General features: G+C 45.9%; 1 protein-coding gene across 4 annotated transcripts in view; it reads left to right on the top strand.

The window, feature by feature from the left end:
* The first annotated feature begins 7,799 nt into the window (after nt 1–7,799).
* The window catches only part of VAV3 (vav guanine nucleotide exchange factor 3), a 360,450-nt gene continuing 347,251 nt past the window's right edge, over nt 7,800–20,998 (top strand). For 2 of the 4 annotated variants that reach the window (XM_038744665.1, XM_038744663.1), the window contains exon 1: nt 7,801–8,097. In XM_038744665.1, the coding sequence (XP_038600593.1) occupies nt 7,894–8,097 (204 nt within the window). In that variant the 5' untranslated portion in view covers nt 7,801–7,893. Of the gene's footprint in view, nt 8,098–20,998 lie in introns of all 4 variants that reach the window. The other 2 variants (XM_038744664.1, XM_038744666.1) reach the window with 2 other exon arrangements.

Genomic DNA, 20,998 nt, shown 5'->3' with positions numbered 1-20,998 from the left:
AATCCCAGCTCTGCCACTTGTCAGCTGGGTGATTTGGGGCAAGTCACTTCACTTCTCCGGGCCTCAGTTCCCTCATCTGTAAAATGGGGATGAAAACTGTGAGCCCCCCGTGGGACCACCTGATCACCTTGTAACCTCCCCAGCGCTTAGAACAGTGCTTTGCACATAGTAAGCGCTTCATAAATGCCATCATTCTTATTATGGCATCCGCAGACGGGTGTCCCTCGCCCCAAAAGGCCAGAAGGCGACCAATCCGCCCCTCCAACCTCCCTCCCAAGCGTCCCCAAGACCCATCCTTCCCCCTAGGAGCTGCAGCCCCGCGGGTGGCTCTGGATGGCGGGCACCTGCTCCCAGCTCTACCACCTAGTAAGCGAAGCAGCGTGGCTCAGTGGAAAGAGCGAGGGCTTGGGAGTCAGAGGTCATGGGTTCGAATCCTGGCTCCTCCTTGGGCAAGCCACTTAACTTCTCTGGGCCTCAGTTCCCTCATCTGTAAAATGGGGATGAAGACTGTGAGCCCCCCTGGGGGACAACCTGATCATCTTGTATCCCCCCCAGTGCTTAGAATAGTGCTTGGCATATAGTAAGCGCTTAACAAATGCCATTATTATTATTATTATTATTAATAGCGAGGGCTTGGGAGTCAGAGGTCATGGGTTCGAATCCCGGCTCCGCCACTTGTCAGCTGTGTGACCTTGGGCAAGACACTTCACTTCTCTGGGCCTCAGTTCCCTCATCTGTAAAATGGGGATGAAGACTGTGAGCCCCCCTGGGGGACAACCTGATCATCTTGTATCCCCCCCAGTGCTTAGAACAGTGCTTGGCATATAGTAAGCGCTTAACAAATGCCATTATTATTATTATTATTATTATTATTATTATCATTATTATTATTATTATGAGCGAGGGCTTGGGAGTCAGAGGTCATGGGTTCAAATCCCAACTCCACCACTTGTCAGCTATGTGACCTTGGGCAAGCCACTTAACTTCTCTGGGCCTCAGTTCCGTCATCTGTAAAATGGGGATTAAGACTGGAAGTCCCAAGTGGGACAACCTGATTACCCTGTATCCCCCCCCAGCGCTTAGAACAGTGCTTGGCACATAGTAAGCACTTAACAAATGCCATTATTATTATTATTATTATTAAAACCGAGGGCTTGGGAGTCAGAGGTCATGGGTTCGAATCCCAACTCCACCACTTGTCAGCTGTGTGACCTTGGGCAAGACACTTCACTTCTCTGGGCCTCAGTTCCCTCATCTGTAAAATGGGGATTAAGACTGGGAGTCCCAAGTGGGACAACCTGAATACCTTGCATCCCCCCCCCCCAACGCTTTGAACAGTGCTTGGCACATAGTAAGTGCTTAACAAATGCCATTATTGTTATTGTTATTATTATTATTATTAAAAGCGAGGGCTTGGGAGTCAGTGGTCATGGGTTCAAATCCCAGCTCCGCCGCTTGTCAGCTGTGTGACCTTGGGCAAGACACTTCACTTCTCTGGGCCTCAGTTCCCTCATCTGTAAAATGAGGTTTATTCATTCACTCATTCAATCGTATTTATTGAGAGCTTACTGGGTGCAGAGCACTGTACTAAGCGCTTGGGAAGTACAAGTTGGCAACATATAGAGACGGTCCCTACCCAACAGCGGGCTCACAGTCTAGAAGGGGGAGACAGTCAACAAAAGAAAACATATTAACAAAATAAAATACATAGAATAAATATGTACAAATAAAATAAATACATAGAGTAATAAATACATACAAACATATATACGTATATACAGGTGATGTGGGGAAGGGAAGGAGGTAAGGCGGGGGAGATGGAAAGGGGGAGGAGGGGGAGAGGAAGGATGGGGCTCAGTCTGGGAAGGCCTCCTGGAGGAGGTGAGCTCTCAGTAGGGCTTTGAAGGGAGGAAGAGAGCTAGTTTGGCGGATATGTGGAGGGAGGGCATTCCAGGCCGGGGGAGGACGTGGGCCGGGGGTCGACAGCGGGACAGGCGAGAAAGAGGCACAGTGAGGATTAAGACTGGGAGCCCCAAGTGGGACAACCTGATTACCTTGTATCCCCCCCAGCGCTTAGAACAGTGCTTTGCACATAGTAAGCGCTTAACAAATCGTTTGTACATATTTATTTTATTTTGTTAATATGTTTTGTTTTGTTGTCTGTCTCCCCCTTCTAGACTGTGAGCCCGCTGTTGGGTAGGGACCGGCTCTAGATGTTGCCAACTTGTACTTCCCAAGTGCTTAGTCCAGTGCTCTGCACACAATAAGCGCTCAATAAATATGATTGAATGAATGAATGACTGGGTGCAGAGCACTGCGCTATGCTCTTCTAGACTGTGAGCCCCTTCAAAGCCCTACTGAGAGCTCACCTCCCCCAGGAGGCCTTCCCAGACTGAGCCCCCTCCTTCCTCTCCCCTTTCTCCCCCTCCCCATCCCCACCACCTTACCTCCTTCCCCTCCCCATAGCACCTGTATATATGTATATATGTTTGTACGTATTTATTACTCTATTTGATATGTACATATTTATTCCATTTATTTTATTTTGTTAATATGTTTGGTTTTGTTTGGTTAATATGTTTGTTTGTTTGGTTAATATGTTTGGTTTTGTTCTCTGTCTTCCCCTTCTAGACTGTTGGGTGGGGACGGTGTCTAGATGTTACCAACTTGGACTTGCCAAGCGCTTAGTGCAGTGCTCTGCACACAGTAAGCGCTCAATAAATACGATTGAATGAATGAATGAACAAATACCACCGTCATTCATTCATTCATTCATTCAATCGTATTTATTGAGAGCTTTCTGTGTGCAGAGCACTGGACTAAGTGCTTGGGAAGTACAAGTTGTCTGTCTCTCCCTTTTAGACTGTGAGCCCACTGTTGGGTAGGGACTGTCTCTATATGTTGCCAACTTGTACTTCCCGAGCACTTAGTACAGTGCTCTGCACACAGTAAGCGCTCAATAAATATGATTGAGTGAGTGAATGAATGAATGACGGTTCAGAGCACTGCGCTAAGCGCTTCTAGACTGTGAGCCCCTTCTAGACTGTGAGCCCGCTGTTGGGTAGGGAGGGATTGTCTCTAGATAAGCGCACAATAAATACAATTGAATGATGCTCAGTCCAGTGCTCTGCACACAGTAAGCGCACAATAAATACTATTGAATGAATGAATGAACAAATACCTCATTCATTCATTCATTCGAGAAGCAGCGTGGCTTAATGGAAGAGCCCGGGCTTTGGAGTCAGAGGCCAAGGGTTCGAATCCCGGCTCCGCCACTCGTCAGCTGTGTGACTTCAGGCAAGTCACTTCACTTCTCTGGGCCTCAGTTCCCTCAACTGTAAAATGGGGAATAAGCCTGTGAGCCCCATGTGGGACAACCTGATAATAATAATAATAATGTTGGTATTTGTTAAGCGCTTACTGTGTGTGAAGCACTGTTCTAAGCGCTGGGGGGAATAGAAGGAGATGAGGTTGTCCCATGTGGGGCTCACAGTCTTAATCCCCATTTTACAGATGAGGGAACTGAGGCCCAGAGAAGTTAAGTCACTTGCCCAAGGTCACACAGCAATGTGGAGGTTGTAACCTCCCCAGCGCTTAGAACAGTGCTTTGCACGTAGTAAGCGCTTAACAAATACCATCATCATCATTAATCGTATTTATTGTGCGCTTACTGTGTTCAGAGCACTGCACTGAGCGCTTGGGGAGTCCAAGTTGGCAACATCTAGAGACGGTCCCTACCCAACAGCGGGCTCACTGTCTAGAAGAGTAGTTATAAAATTATAACTATGAACGTTAGTATTATTGTTATGGTTGGGGTGCCCCCTCCCCTCCCCCTTTACTTGTCCATATTTACTATTCTATTGATTTTGTTAAATGATGTGCATATCACTTGTACATATTTATTTTATTTATTTTATTTTGTTAGTATGTTTGGTTTTGTTCTCTGTCTCCCCCTTCTAGACTGTGAACCCGCTGTTGGGTAGGGACCGTCTCTAGATGTTGCCAACTTGGACTTGCCAAGCGCTTAGTGCAGTGCTCTGCACACACTAAGTGCTCAATAAATACGATTGAATGAATGACTGGGTGCAGAGCACTGCGCTAAGCGCTTCTAGACTGTGAGCCCCTTCTAGAGTGTGAGCCCGCTTTTGGGTAGGGCCTGTCTCTATATGTTGCCAACTTGGGCTTCCCAAGCGCTTAGTGCAGTGCTCTGCACACAGTAAGCGCTCCATCAACACTTAGAACAGTGCTTTGCACATAGTAAGCGCTTAACAAATGCCATTATTTATTCTATTTATTTTATTTTGTTAATCTGTTTTGTTTTGCTGTCTGTCTCCCCCTTCTAGACCGTGAGTCCGCTGTTGGGTCGGGACCATCTCTATATGTTGCTTGGACTTCCCAAGCGCTTAGCGCGGTGCTCTGCACACAATAAGCGCTCAATCAGCGCTTAGAACAGCGCTTCGCACATCGCAAGCGCTTAACAAACGCCATTATTTATTCTATTCATTTTATTTTGTTAATCTGTTTTGTTTCGTTGTCTGCCTCCCCCTTCTAGCCTGCGAGCCCACTGTTGGGTAGGGGCCCGTCTCTAGCTGTGGCCAACTTGGACTTCCCAAGCGCTTAGCACAGTGCTCTGCGCACAGTAAGCGCTCAAAAAATACGATTGAATGAAAGAATTATTTTTTTTTATTATCAACAGGATTACTTGTACTTGTGAGGGGAGGGAGGGGCGGTTGGTGTTTGGGCCCACGCTTAGTCCAGTGCTCTGCGCACAGTAAGCGCTCAAAAAATACGATTGAATGAACAAATTATTATTTTTTATTATCAACAGGATTACTTGCGCTTGGGAGGGGAGGGAGGGGCGGTTGGTGTTTGGGCCCGCGCTTCGTCCAGCGCTCTGCGCACAGTAGGCGCTCAAAAAATACGATTGAATAAAGGAATTATTATTTTTTATTATCAACAGGATTACTTGTGCTTGGGAGGGAGGGGCGGTTGGTGTTTGGGCCCGCGCTTAGTCCAGCGCTCTGCGCACAGTAAGCGCTCAAAAAATACGATTGAATGAAGGAATTATTATTTTTTATATTATCAACAGGATTACTTGTACTTGGGAGGGGAGGGAGGGGCGGTTGGTGTTTGGGCCCGCGCTTAGTCCAGCGCTCTGCGCACAGTAAGCGCTCAAAAAATACGATTAAATGAACGAAATATTATTTTTTATTATCAACAGGGTTACTTGTACTTGGGAGGGGAAGGAGGGGCGGTTGGTGTTTGGACCTGCGCTTAGTCCAGTGCTCAGCACACAGTAAGCGCTCAAAAAATACGATTGAATAAAGGAATTATTCTTTTTTATATTATCAACAGGATTACTTGTGCGAGGGAGGGAGGGGCGGTTGGTGTTTGGGCCCGCGCTTAGTCCGGTGCTCTGCACACACTAAGCGCTCAAAAAATACGATTAAATGAACGAATGATCTTTTTTTATTATTAACAGGATTACTTGTACTTGGGAGGGGCGGGAGGGGCGGTTGGTGTTTGGGCCCGCGCTTAGTCCAATCAATCAATCAATCGTATTTATTGAGCGCTTACTATGTGCAGAGCACTGTACTAAGCGCTTGGGAAGTACAAATTGGCAACACATAGAGACAGTCCCTACCCAACAGTGGGCTCACAGTCTAAAAGGGGGAGACGGAGAACAGAACCAAACATACCAACAAAATAAAATAAATAGGATAGAAATGTACAAGTAAAATGAATAAATAAATAGAGTAATATGTACAACCATATATACAGTCCAGCGCTCTGAGCACAGTAAGCGCTCAAAAAATACGATTGAATAAAGGAATTATTCTTTTTTATTATCAACAGGATTACTTGCGCTTGGGAAGGGAGGGAGGGGAGGGAGGGGCGGTTGGTGTTTGGGCCCGTGCTTAGCCCAGCGCTCTGCGCACAGTAAGCGCTCAAAAAATGCGATTGAATAAAGGAATTATTATTTTTTATATTATCAACAGGATTACTTGTGCTTGGGAAGGGAGGGAGGGGAGGGAGGGGCGGTTGGTGTTTGGGCCCGCGCTTAGCCCAGCGCTTTGCGCACAGTAAGCGCTCAAAAAATACGATTGAATGAAGGAATTATTATTTTTTATTATCAACAGGATTACTTGTGCTTGGGAAGGGAGGGAGGGGCGGTTGGTGTTTGGGCCCGCGCTTAGCCCAGCGCTCTGCGCACAGTAAGCGCTCAAAAAATACGATTAAATGAACGAATTATCTTTTTTTATTATTAACAGGATTACTTGTACTTGGGAGGGGCGGGAGGGGCGGTCGGTGTTTGGGCCCGCGCTTCGTCCAGCGCTCTGCGCACAGTAAGCGCTCAAAAAATACGATTGAATAAAGGAATTATTCTTTTTTATATTATCAACAGGATTACTTGCGCTTGGGAGGGGAGGGAGGGGAGGTTGGTGTTTGGGCCCGCGCTTCGTCCAGTGCTCTGCGCACACTAAGCGCTCAAAAAATACGATTAAATGAACGAATTATCTTTTATTATTATCAACAGGATTACTTGTACTTGGGAAGGGAGGGAGGAGCCGTTGGTGTTTGGGCCCGCGCTTAGTCCAGCGCTCTGCGCACAGTAAGCGCTCAAAAAATACGACTGAATAAAGGAATTATTTTTTATATTATCAACAGGATTACTTGATCTTGGGAAGGGAGGGAGGGGAGGTTGGTGTTTGGGCCCGCGCTTAGTCCAGTGCTCTGCGCACAGTAAGCGCTCAAAAAATACGATTAAATGAACGAATTATTTTTTTTTATTATTAACAGGATTACTTGTACTTGGGATGGGAGGGAGGAGCCGTTGGTGTTTGGGCCCGCGCTTAGTCCAGCGCTCTGCGCACAGTAAGCGCTCAAAAAATACGATTAAATGAACGAATTATTTTTTTTTATTATTAACAGGATTACTTGTACTTGGGATGGGAGGGAGGAGCCGTTGGTGTTTGGGCCCGCGCTTAGCCCAGCGCTCTGCGCACAGTAAGCGCTCAAAAAATCCGATTGAATAAAGGAATTATTCTTTTTTATATTATCAACAGGATTACTTGCGCTTGGGAGGGGAGGGAGGGGAGGGAGGGGAGGTTGGTGTTTGGGCCCGCGCTTCGTCCAGTGCTCTGCGCACAGTAAGCGCTCAAAAAATACGATTGAATAAAGGAATTATTATTTTTTATTATCAACAGGATTACTTGCGCTTGGGAGGGGAGGAAGGGGAGGGAGGGGCGGTTGGTGTTTGGGCCCGCGCTTAGTCCAGTGCTCTGCGCACAGTAAGCGCTCAAAAAATCCGATTGAATAAAGGAATTATTCTTTTTTATATTATCAACAGGATTACTTGTGCTTGGGAAGGGAGGGAGGGGAGGGAGGGGCGGTTGGTGTTTGGGCCCGCGCTTAGCCCAGCGCTGTGCGCACAGTAAGCGCTCAAAAATCCGATTGAATAAAGGAATTATTCTTTTTTATATTATCAACAGGATTACTTGCGCTTGGGAGGGGAGGAAGGGGAGGGAGGGGAGGTTGGTGTTTGGGCCCGCGCTTAGCCCAGCGCTCTGCGCACAGTAAGCGCTCAAAAAATCCGATTGAATAAAGGAATTATTCTTTTTTATATTATCAACAGGATTACTTCTGCTTGGGAGGGGAGGGAAGGGAGGGAGGGGCGGTGGGTGTTTGCGTGATTTGACGCGGTTGCCCCGCCCCCGGCTCCGGCCCGGGCGCCCTACCTGCGGAGGGCCCCGGCTCGCCCACTCGGCCGCTCGCTCGCCCGGCGGGCGGGCGTTGCTGGGCGACTGCGGGGAAGGAGCGGCGCGTTGCTAGGCGACGGGCTGCCCTCCGGCCCGGTCCATCCCTCCATCCCTCCATCCCCCGGAGTCCAGCATGGCCCCGTGGAAGCAATGCGCCCACTGGCTGATCCACTGCAGGGTGCTGCCGCCCAACCACCGGGTCACCTGGGAGGCCGCCCAGGTGTTCGACCTGGCCCAGACCCTCCGCGACGGCGTGCTGCTCTGCCAGCTGCTCAACAACCTCAAGAGCCAGGCCATCAACCTCAAGGAGATCAACCTCAGGCCCCAGATGTCCCAGGTGAGCCCCCCATCAATCAGTCAATCGTATTTATTGAGCAATTACAGGCAGCCCCAAGTGGGACAACTTCATCACCTTGTGTCCTCCCCGGCGCTTAGAACAGTGCTTTGCACACAGCGTGAGCCCGCTGTTGGGTAGGGACTGTCTCCATATGTTCCCAACTTGTACTTCCCAAGCGCTGCACACAGTAAGCGCTCAATAAATATGATTGATTGATTGTCTCTAAAAAAGTCTTTATTTTATCTTGTTCATGTGTTTTGTTTCGTTGTCCGTCTCCCCCTTCTAGACTGTGAGGCCACTGTTGGGTAGGGACTGTCTCTATATGTTCCCAACTTGTACTTCCCAAGCTCTTAATACAGTGCTCTGCACGCAGTAAGCGCCCAATAAATGCAATTGATTGATTGACTGTCTCTAAAAGAGTATTTTATTTTGCTCATGTGTTTTGTTTCGTTGTCTGTCTCCCCCTTCTAGACTGTGAGCCCACTGTTGGGTAGGGACTGTCCCTATATATTCCCAACTTGTACTTCCCAATAGCTTAGTTCAGTGCTCTGCACACAGTAAGCACTCAATAAATACGATTGATTGATTGACTGTCTCTAAAAAAGTCTTTATTTTATTTTGTTCATGTGTTTTGTTTTGTTGCCTGTCTCCCCCTTCTAGACTGTGAGCCCGCTGTTGGGTAGGGACCGTCTCCATATGTTCCCAACTTGTACTTCCCAATAGTTTAGTTCAGTGCTCTGCACACAGTAAGTGCTCAATAAATATGATTGATTGATTGTCTCTAAAAAAGTCTTTATTTTATCTTGTTCATGTGTTTTGTTTTGTTGTCCATCTCCCCCTTCTAGACTGTGAGCCCACTGTTGGGTAGGGGCTGTCTCTGTATGTTCCCAACTTGTACTTCCCAATAGCTTAGTTCAGTGCTCTGCACGCAGTAAGTGCCCAATAAATACGATTGATTGATTGATTGACTGTCTCTAAAAAAGTCTGTATTTTGTTCATGTGTTTTGTTTCGTTGTCTATCTCCCCCTTCTAGACTGTGAGCCCACTGTTGGGTAGGGACTGTCCCTATATGTTGCCAACTTGTACTTCCCAAGCGCTTAGTACAGTGCTCTGCACACAGTAAGCGCCCAATAAATACGATTGATTGATTGATTGACTGTCTCTAAAAAAGTCTGTATTTTGTTCATGTGTTTTGTTTCGTTGTCTATCTCCCCCTTCTAGACTGTGAGCCCACTGTTGGGTAGGGACTGTCCCTATATGTTGCCAACTTGTACTTCCCAAGCGCTTAGTACAGTGCTCTGCACACAGTAAGCGCCCAATAAATACGATTGATTGATTGATTGACTGTCTCTAAAAAAGTATTTTATTTTGGTCATGTGTTTTGTTTCGTTGTCTGTCTCCCCCTTCTAGACTTTGAGCCCACTGTTGGGTAGGGACCGTCTCTATATGTTCCCAACTCGTACTTCCCAATAGCTTAGTACAGTGCTCTGCACGCAGTAAGCGCTCAATAAATACTATTGATTGATTGTCTCTAAAAAAGTCTTTATTTTATTTTGTTCATGTGTTTTGTTTCGTTGTCTGTCTCCCCCTTCTAGACTGGGAGCCCACTGTTGGGTAGGGACCGTCTCTATATGTTCCCAACTTGTACTTCCCAATAGCTTAGTTCAGTGCCCAGCACTCAGTAAGCGCTCAATAAATACGATTGATTGATTGTCTCTAAAAAAAGTCTTTATTTTATTTTGTTCATGTGTTTTGTTTTGTTGTCTGTCTACCCCTTCTAGACTGGGAGCCCGCTGTTGGGTAGGGACCGTCTCTAGATGATAGTAATAATAATTGGCATTTGTTAAGCACTTACTATGTGCAAAGCACTGTTCTAAGCGCTGGGGAGGATACGGGGTGATCAGGTTGTCCCACGTGGGGCTCACAGTCTTCATCCCCGTTTTACAGATGAGGGAACTGAGGCCCAGAGAAGTGAAGTGACTTTCCCAAGATCACACAGCAGACATGTGGCGGAGTAGGGATTCGAACCCATGACCTCTGACTCCAAAGCCCGTGCTCTTTCCACCGAGCCACGCTGCTTCTCTTATGTTGCCAACTTGTACTTCCCAAGCGCTTAGTCCAGTGCTCTGCACACAGTAAGCGCTCAATAAATACGATTGATTGATTGATTAACAAATGCCATCATTATTATTTATTGAGCCTTTCTGTGTGCAGAGCACTGGACTAAGCGCTTAAGAAATGCCATCATTATTATTTACTGAGCGCTTGCTGTGTGCAGAGCACTGGACTAAGCGCTTGGGAAGTACAAGTTGGCAACACATAGAGACGGGCCCTATCCAACAGTGGGCTCCCACCGGTCATACCGTCGGACTACTGGAGCATATTTGCATATTGTACATATTTATTCCTCTGTTTATTTATTTCATTCATTTAATCGTATTTATTGAGTTCAACTTGTACTTCCCAAGCGCCTAGTCCAGTGCTCTGCACACAGCAAGTGCTCAATAAATAATAATGATGGCATTTGTTAAGCGCTTACTATGTGCAAAGCACTGTTCTAGGCGCTGGGGAGGATACAAGGTGATGAGGTTGTCCCACTTGGGGCTCACAGTCTTCATCCCCATTTTACAGTTGAGGGAACTGAAGCCCAGAGAAGTGAAGTGACTTGCCCAACGTCACACAGCTGACAATTGGCGGAGCTGGGATTTGAACCCATGACCTCTGACCCCAAAGCCCGTGCTCTTTCCAATGAGCCACGATGGAGCGCTTACTGTGTGCAGAGCACTGTACTAAGCGCTTGGGAAGTCCAAGTTGGCAACATATAGAGACGGTCCCTACCCATTCATTCATTTAATCGTATTTATTGAGCGCTTACTGTGTGCAGAGCACTGTACTAAGCGCTTGGGAAGTACAAGTTGGCAACATATAGAGACAGTCCCTACCCAACAGCGGGCTCACAGTCTAGAAGGGGGAGACAGACAACAAAACAAAGTTGGCAACACATAGAGACGGTCCCTACCCAGCAGCGGGCTCACAGTCTAGAAGGGGAAGAAATTAAGCGCTTACTATGTGCAAAGCACTGTTCTAACCTCTGGGGAGGTTACAAGGTGATCAGTTTGTCCCACGGGGGGCCTCACAGTCTTCATCCCCATTTTACAGATGAGGTCACTGAGGCCCAGAGAAGTGAAGTGACTTGCCCAAAGTCACACAGCTGACTATTGGCAGATCCGGGATTCGAACCCATGACCGCAGACTCCAAAGCCCGGGCTCTTTCCATTGAGCCACTGTGCTCCTTCCCTCCCCATCGCCCCCTTCCCTCTCCCCACAGCACCCGTATATATTTGTGCAGATTTATCACTCTATTTTTTTCATTTGTACGTATTGCTCTGATGATTTTGCCCCCTTCCCTCTCCCCACAGCACCCGTATATATTTGTACAGATTTATCACTCTATTTTTTTCATTTGTACGTATTTATTGCTCTGATGATTTTATTAATGATGTGCGTCTAGCTATAATTCTGTTTATTCTGACGGTATTGACACCCGTCTCCTTGTTTTGTTGTCTGTCTCCCCCTTCTAGCCTGAGAGCCCGTTGTTGGGTAGGGATTGTGTCTATCTGTTGCCCAATTGTACTTCCCAAGCGCTTAGTACAGAGCTCTGCACACAGTAAGCGCTCAGTAAATACGATTGAGTGAGGGAATGTCTTTGTGCCAATGCAGAGACCACTTCGGGGCAGTCCTGCCTCTCTCCTTTTTTCCTCTTGCTCCTCTGCTTAGGGAGCTTGGGCTCTGTCCACGGGCTCGGGCACGGTTTTGTCCCCAAAGACTCGCTGGGAATTGAGAAAAGTTGATTTCCAGGGGCTCGGCACATCCCACCCCCTGTCCCCGAACAGCTGTGGGGGTCGTAGGGGGCTTCTGATCCCCAAAGAGAAACAAAACCAAACCCCGAGGGACATGATGGTTAATGTAATTTGCCTTCTCCTTTGCTCCCTTGCTTTGTTCTTTCCCCCTGCTCTTTGAAAGAGGAACCATGATGTTGTGAGAAGTGAGGAATCTAGAAACTTAAACACATCCAATTCCGTTATCTGTCCGTGTCATTAGCCAGAAAAGAAAGAGAAAGAGAGAGAGGAAAAAGTGGTCAAAACTGCTACTGACCCCCGGAGGTCTTTTACACTTGTTGCCGCTTTCGAATGAGATGTTTAGTGTTTACATCATCATCATCAATCGTATTTATTGAGCGCTTACTATGTGCAGAGCACTGTACTAAGCGCTTGGGAAGTACAAATTGGCAACATATAGAGACAGTCCCTACCCAACATTGGGCTCACAGCCCCTGCTCCTCTGCCTTTCAAGGCACGTAAGAAATGTGAGTTTAGTTTCGACAGAGACAGGAAATCAAAAGTTGAGGTGGATAGTCTACCCTCTTTCATTGAGTTCCCAGAGCCTAGGTGCTGCTGAACAAATGATTCTACTTGGACTTCGGTACAGATGTGCGTCTTGGAAATCAGAGACCTGGGTTTGAGAAGCTAAACACAGAGGACAGGCATTAGTAAGGTATCAGTACAGTGGGAACATAATTTCTTGATGTGGGTGGAATTTAGTGCGTCGAGATCCTAAACGTGAAGCTGTGTTGGAATTCTCCCTCACAGTGTTCAGAAGCCATTCACCTCGAAGTGAGGAACAGAAGAGCTTCCATGATGAAAGTGATACCGCTCAAGGGTTTTAAAGTTTAAAAACCTTCATCAGCACCCGATAGTAGCCATTCACCCACAAGGTGTAGCCGTATCTGTTGTTGTTAGATCATTTATACGGTCGTGTTTGTCTTAGGTATTGAGCATCCTTGGGTTGTTTTGTCAGTGTGTCATGTGTAGACGGGAACCCCGTAAGAGCTTTGTGACCCAGGGCTATGAGATGTAAGAGGTATTTGCACGGGTTGATAAATGAAGCCCAGTTAGGCGTACAGATAGGAGGTGTTTGTGCAGGGCTGCGAGAGCAGCTCTGAGTGAGCTGCAGTCAGGCAAGACTGATTCTCCCCCCTTCCCCCTCCCACCCTGTCCCACCTCCCCTGAACAATGCCACTGTCACAGCCCTGGGGATCAGCCCCAGGGCTCTAGGAGTCAGAGGAAGTATGAGTAGTGCTTCCCTCCTTTCTACAGTGCTTTATAATTGTAATTATCATCGTCACCATCAGTATCATTTTCATTGATATATTTGCGGAGCACTTAATATGTGTCAAGCACTGTTCAAAAAATACTGAAGTAGGTACAATAATGATAGCATTTATTAAGCGCTTACTATGTGCCAAGCACTGCTCTAAGCGCTATGGAGGTTACAGGGTGATCAGGTTGTCCCTCGGGGGGCTCACAGTCTTCCCATTTTACAGATGAGGTACCTGAGGCCCAGAGAAGTGAAGTGACTTGCCCAAAGCCACACAGCTGACAAGTGGTGGAGCCGGGATTTGAACCCATGGCCTCTGACTCCAAAGCCAGGGCTCTTTCCACTGAGCCACGCTGCTTAATCAGGTCAGACACACTGTCCCACGGAAGGCTCACCATATAAATGGGGGGAGAACTGGTATCGAATCCCCATTTTATAGATGAGGAAACTGAGGCACAGAGAAGTTAAGTGATTTGCCCAAGGTCAAACAGCACACAAGTGGTGGGGCTGGGTATTAAGCCCTAACTCCCTGGCTATGCTCTTTCCACTAGGCAACATGGCTACTCAGGCCTTCGGATCCTCATCCTGTCTCTCCAACAATGTCTCTTGCATTATTCATTTATTCATTTATTCGGTCATATTTATTGAGCGCTTACTGTGTTGCAGAGCACTGTACTAAATGCTTGGAAAGTACAATACAACAATAAAGAGAGAGATAGACAGGTTACAGACAGATTATAGCCACAAGCCACAGTTCCACCAACCAGGGGGAATCTAGGTAAAAGAGGGCAGGTGAGGTTTTTAGTGCAAGATTGGCAAAACAGATGGAAAGCATAAACAAAAGGGAAGCTGTGAAAACAAATCCATCAAACCTCTGAGTGCTCACTGTGTATTCACCTCTCCCTCAGCACCGTGGCATATATGTATATATTTGTAATTTATCTGTTAAGGTCTGTATCCCCCTCTAGACTGTAAGCTTGGGTGACAGGGAATGTGTCCCCCAATTTGTTATATTGTACACTCCCACGTGCTTAGTATAGTGCTCTACTCACAGAGACAGTGCTCAATAAATGCGATTGACTGCAGAGAGTCGTACTAAGAGCTTGGGAGAGTACACTACAACAGTCAGCAGATGAGTTCCCTGCAAGAGTCCAGGCAGTTTTCCCGTAATGTGCATTTTTCCCTACACTTTTTGGTTAGAGTGCTGTTAGGGAATCTGGAAGCGGTCTTTTTCAAAAATGGTATTTAAGCTCTCATTATGTGCCAGGCCCTGTGCTAAGCACTGGGGTAGAGACAAGCTAATCAGGATGGATACAGTTGAGTCCAATGTGGGGCTCACAGTTTTAATCCCCATTTTACAGAGGAGGTAACCGAGGCTCAGAGAAGTTAAGCGAATTGTCCAAGATCACACAGCAGACACGTGGTGGAGCTGGGATAAGAACCCAGGTCCTCTGACTCCCGGGCATGTGCTCTTACCATTGGGCACTGCCTGTCTGTTCTTCCAACAACATCTCATGTAATGCTGGCAGAAATGGTTGGGCACAAGCACATAGTGTTGGTGTGTTCTAATGCGTGCTTTCCTTGTTCTGGATTTCATCAAGAATATAGGAGAACTGACTGTTCACATGGCATGGAATAGTGGTGGTAATTATATTTTCCACTGGATGCAATGCATCATTCTAAGTGCTTGAAATCCCCAAACACTTCAATCAATCAATTGTATTTGAGCGTTTACTCGATGCATAGCACTGGGAGAGTACACTATAACAATATAGCAGATGTATTCCCTGACCACAACAAACTTACAGTCTAGAGGAGAGACATATATTGCTGATAAATATGTTTCTGATATGTGCATAAGTGCTGTGGGACTAAGGGTGTGGTGAAAAAAGGGAGCAAATCAGGGTGACGCAGAGAGAAAAGGAGGGAAGGAAATGAGGGCTTAGTCGGGGAAGGCCTCTTGGAGGAGATATGCTTTCAAAACTCTTAGAAGCAAGGGAGAATAATTGTCTGTCAGACACAGAGAGGGAGGGCATGCCAGGACAGAGGGCAGGATGTGGGTGAGAAGTCCGCAGCAAAGTAGATGGGATCGAGGTATGGTGAGTAGGTTGGCAGCAGAGTGAAATGGGTGAGCTGGGTTGTAGGAGAGTAGCAAGGTGAGGTAAGAGGGGTCAAGGTGATTGAGTGCATCCAAGCCATTGGTAAAGAATTTCTGTTTGTGGAGGTAGATGGGCAACCACTGGAGCTTCTTGAGAAGTTGGGAAACATGGACTGAATGTTTTTGTAGAAAAATGATCTGGGCAGCAGAGTGAAGTGTGGACTAGAGTGGGGAGAGACAGGAGGCATGGAGGTCAGCAAGGAGGCTGATACAGTATTCAAGGCAGGATAGGATAAACGCATGGATTAAGGTGGTAGCAGTTTGGATGAAGAAGAAAGGGCAGATTTTAACCATGTTGTGAATTTTGAACTGACAGGATTTAATGATCGATTGAAGATCTGGGTTGAATGAGAGAGAGGAATCAAGGATAATGCCAGGGTTATGGGCTTATGAGACAGAAAGGATGGGGAGGTCAGGGTTTGGGTGGGATGATAAGTTCTGTTATTTTAAGTTTGAGGCGGAGATGGGACATCCAAGTAGAGGTGTCTTGAAGGCAGGAGGAACTGTGAGACTGCAGGGAGGGAAAGAGATCAGGGATGGAGATGGAGATTTGGGAAGCATCCGCAAAGAGGTGGTAATTGAAGCCATGTGAGCAAATGAGGTCTCCAAAGGAGTGGGTGTAGATGGAGAATCGAAGGGGACCCAGAACTGAACCTTGAGGGACCCCCACGGTTAGTGGGTGGGAGGCAGAGGAGAAGCCCGTGAAAGAGCCTAATGAGTGGCCAGAGAGATAGGAGGAGAACCAGATTGGAATGTGTTCAACCTTCACCCGTTTGGAGAAATTTAATGATATGTTTTTCGCAGGGTAAACTACTGATTATTCATTCACCTCTTCTCAATTTTCCATCTTGAGAAAGGAAATTTGATCAATTTCTACTGCCCCTACCCCACCAATGTTTTAGAAACCCTCTCAGGTGCCCAATCAGTTTGGCAAGCGTTGTAAATATCAGGGATAGAGGTAAAAGGTTAGAAATTTACTATTCCAGTCAGTGTTTACTCTTCTTAAACACTAGATTGATAATTCTTTAGTATTTGTTTGCCCATCATCAGTCTTCAAGTTGATTCTTTGTTACCCATTGAAAACATTAGTTATAATTCTTCTTTCAAGTCTTCTTAATGTCTTCCAGCAGAGGAGGAATGTGGCATTCCTCCACTGAACTACCTAAATAGGGAAGATGTACTTATTTACTTCTCACAGTATTTCTGCCATAGAATTAGTCATTCAAAGCTCTTGTTGGGGTGTTTAGACCAACAGAAGCGCATTTGGACAAAGAAAGATTGAATTAACTAATATTTTGTCCCTTCAAAATATCTTCCTGGGCAAGTATATGTAATCTCTTGGTTGTAAACAGTCGATTTGGTTAAGTGCTGAATAAATTGCCCAGCCACATGGTTGAATCTTAGCAGGTGACCACTTACCTTAATCATGTAGTGCTTCAATTTTGTAAACTGCAAAAAAAATACAATTATTTTGGTAGAAACATTGAAACTGAATTTCTAGTGAATACTGAAAAGTTCATCTACAATGTCTTAGGTAAATGCTGAACATGAGGAAAAAAAGTAGACAAATATGCTTGGAGTATTGCTGAGGAATGGTGAGGCTTAAAAGTGTCCTAGTAATCTTGCTAATCTAAAAACTATCAAGGGTAATCTTTTATATGGCATCAGATCAAATGGAAGATATTGACTGGGATTTTTAAAATCTGAGATTTGACAAATGACAAATGATTTAATCAAGTGAACTTGAGTCCCTGTCTATAAAAGTGCTGGAGCAGTTGAATTTTTATTTTTAATTATGTCTATATTGGAGTGGATGTCCATATCCTCTTGCTGGCAATGGGACTTAACATTTTTTTGGGCAAATGAACAGTTTTGAGGTAGCCTTTGGTGCAGGCATGCACAATGGCTCTTCACCTTGCTGAGCCTTCTCAAATTCTAAGACACCTATGAGGAAAACCTGTAGAGATTGTGGGTTTGTTATGACTTTTACTTGCATGTGCATTTTTTCTTCACTGTCCACTCACAGGACAGAACTGCATAGGAACCGTTGTTCCGCTAGCTCTGTCTCTCAGACTCTCCTTAAACTGCCCATCTGAGTCACCAGCTCTGATCCTTTGGTTTCCAGATGGAGGTTGGGGCTCTGGGCTGCATAAATCCAAGTGAGGAGAAGAGAGAAAAAGAAGGGAGCTGGGGACCCCGGGGACTAGGAACCATTGTGATATCTGGGGAAAAAGAAGAGCAGAAGAGACAGAGATGACATGAGATTCCAAGAGACCAGCAATATCCTTACCCTCGGATCTTACTAGACTTAGGCATGTAACCAGTGGAAGTGGAAATGCTAAAGACAGTATCTACTTTAGGATACCTCCGATCTCCATTCACTGTTGTTTTTCAAACTGCAGTTTTAGTGCTTTGAAAATCTGTTTTGTAATAGTTTGTGCAAGAAACTTGGTTAGCTTTCGAGAGATTGCTTAACAGGAAGTTAGGAACGTACCCCGTGATCCTGAAAGCAAAATACCATGCCTTCCTTTTTATATCTATTGGCTGCCCTACTGCACCTATGAAATTGGTCAGGGGAGGGATAGTATTGAAGGCGTACATGGTACAGTGTTGTACACAGAGGTGCTCAGTTAATAGTGGTGGTCATGAAGGAGATGATGTTTAGTAAAACTGCTGTAAGCAGGAGAAAGGGTGGACCCACTGACTTTTACAAGTTTCCAGATCTGCCAATAATATGAATGCTTTGTCTTGTAGGACAGCAGCATCCAATAAGGGCAGATGCTGATTTTGGTATGTGGACTAAACGGAAATAAGAGCCCAGAGGAAGAGTTTCCGAGGGAGCTTCTTTTGGGGAGGAAAGAGGCACAAGGATATCAGAAAAATGAGAGACCAGCGATGAGAAGGAAGCCAAGAAGAGGGCAGACAGAGCAGAAAAGAAAGCGTGGTGGAGTGAACATCATAAAATGGAAGAATAACTGAGAGAGTAAGGAAGAAATAAAAACTGAATAAGGTGCTATTGGAGAATAATTCCCAGAGAAATAGATTTCATCAGTATCCTCAATTTCCCACTGTACTTGGCTGATGATGGAGTGTCATTCTATTCTCAGTTATGCTTATTGGGCACTTGATCTGTGCTAAGCACTGGTGGAAAGGTAGAAAGATGGTAATTCAGACACCAGCCCCGATTCAAAGGGGCTAACATTGTGAAAAGCGAACAGGGAAAAGGAAGAGATATAAGTTGTAGAAACATGAGAAAAATGATCAAATAAAAGGCAAAGACCCACGAATGAGCAATTACCGTGCAACGATAAGATCTGTGCATCAGTTTTCAGGCTGCTCCAACTTATCTTTGCCCTAGCAAAGCCGTCCCAAGTCCAGTAGTTGAAATCTTCCCCTTGGTCAAAATGTTTTTATAGGTGGGCTGCAGCTCTAGATTGTGCCAGGATGGAGAGCAGTGTCCGATGGAGGAGGATCTCTTGGGGATGTGAAAAGGCTGCTAGACTTTGGCCAGAAGTATTATCCACTTGGATTACTGCATCAGCTTCTTTGCTGACCTCCCAGCCTCCTCTATCTCCCCATTCCAGGCTTCACTCTGCTGCCCAGATCATTTTTCTACGAAAACATTCAAGACACATCACCTGCGCCAAAAAAACCTCCAGTGGTTGCCCAACCACCTCTGCATCACACAAAAACGCTTCACTTTGTCCCCTCCTACCTCACCTTGCTACTCTCCTTCTACAACCGAGCCTGCACACTTCTCTCCTCTAATGCTAACCTTCTCACTGTGCCTTGCTCTTGCCTGTCTCGCCGCTGACCCCTAACTCACGTCATTCCTCTGGCCTGGAACGCCCTCCCTCCTCAAATCCGACAATTATTCTCCCCACCTTCAAAGCCTTATTGAAGGCACATCTCCTCCAAGAGGCCTTCCCAGACTAAGCCCCTCCTTTCCTCTTCTCCCACTCCCTTCTACATCACCCTGGCTTATTCCCTTGGTTCATTCATTCATTCGTTCATTCAATTGTATTTATTGAGCACTTACTGTGTGCAGAGCACTGTACTAAGCGCTTGGGAAGTACAAGTCAGTAACATATAGAAACGGTCCCTACCCAACAACGGGCTCACAGTCTAGAAGGGGGAGACAGACAACAAAACAAAACATGTAATAATAATAATAATAATAACGATGGCATTTGTTAAGCGCTTACTATGTGCAAAGCACTGTTCTAAGCACTGGGGGGATACAAGGTGATCAGGTTGTCCCACGTGGGGCTCACAGTCTTCATCCCCATTTTATAGATGAGGTAACTGAGGCACAGAGAAGTTAAGTGGCCTGCCCAAGGTCACACAGCAGACAAGTGGTGGAGCTGGGATTCGAACCCTTGACCTTTGACTCCCAAGCCCGTGCTCTTTCCGCTGCTTCTCTAGACAGGTGTCAAAATCGTCAGAACAAATAGAATTAAAGCTATATGCACATCATTAACAAAATAAATAGTAAATATGTACAAGTAATAAATAGAGTAATAAATCTGTACAAATATATATACAGGTGCTGTGGGGAGGGGAAGGAGGTAGGGCAGGGGGGATGGGGAGGAGGAGAGGAAAAAGGGGCCTTGGTTCTTCACCCCTCCCAGCCCCACAGCACTAATATACATATCTGTAATTGCTTTATTTGCATTGATGTCTGTCTCCCCTCCTCTAGATTGTAAGGTCTTTGTGGGCAGGAAATGTGTTTATTGTGGTATTGTACTCTCCCAAGCACCGCTTAGTACAGTGCTCTGCACACAGTAAGCACTCAATAAATACAATTGAGTGAATGAATGAATGAGTGAACTGTGACTGCTATGGCCATTAGTGAGTTCCACCAATTGCCCTGGACCAACTAGCTACAGTTGCTTTTTGGATTTAAAAACACCTCTATTAGAGAAAGAGAGAGAGAGAGATCAGTGTAGGAACCATAGTCCTGACACACAGACAGCCCACAGCATACACAAGCACATACCATCCTTTGTTGTGTTGTTGTGTTTGTTGGCACCCTTCGTTTTGCTCACTCTCCTCTCAAAATCTGCCCTTAAAGCCACTCTTTTCCAGACTGCATTTATGGGCATCTAGGTTTTTTTCTTTAAACTTCAGTTGTGGCATTCAACTCCCGCCATGGGCTTCCAGTCACTTGCTCTAGTTTCCTCCTCTTTTTACTGACTCAGGGAGATCTGTACCTGAAGTAGTAGGCTTTCCTTTTCTTCTCACAACCCAGGGCAATATATCTTGGATGAGTATAAGCACCTGGAAGTACCTAATATATTTGGTCTGGAGGTCAGGGGTAGGAGATTGAGAAACAAAGCCTATTTTTTCCAATCCCAGGTTTTCCTGGAGGTCAGTAAATAGGCAAAGAAAATTAAAAACAGTGTTGATCAGCAGGGGAACTGGATGAACCAACTGGAGTCAAAAAGAAAGACATTAGGCCTGGAAAGAAGTGCTGATGGCTGCAGTCTAAAGGAACCAAGCAGCTAGTGCCTGTGTGTTGGGAAGTTTTCAGTCAGAGGCCCCAATAGATGAGATGATCTGGCAAAGAAAACAATTAGAAAAAGC

The sequence above is a fragment of the Tachyglossus aculeatus genome, chromosome 4, assembly GCF_015852505.1.
Source record: "Tachyglossus aculeatus isolate mTacAcu1 chromosome 4, mTacAcu1.pri, whole genome shotgun sequence".
Lineage (NCBI taxonomy): Eukaryota > Metazoa > Chordata > Mammalia > Monotremata > Tachyglossidae > Tachyglossus > Tachyglossus aculeatus.
Note: the sequence above shows the minus strand (reverse complement) of the source record. Positions and strands in the feature narration are given on the sequence as shown.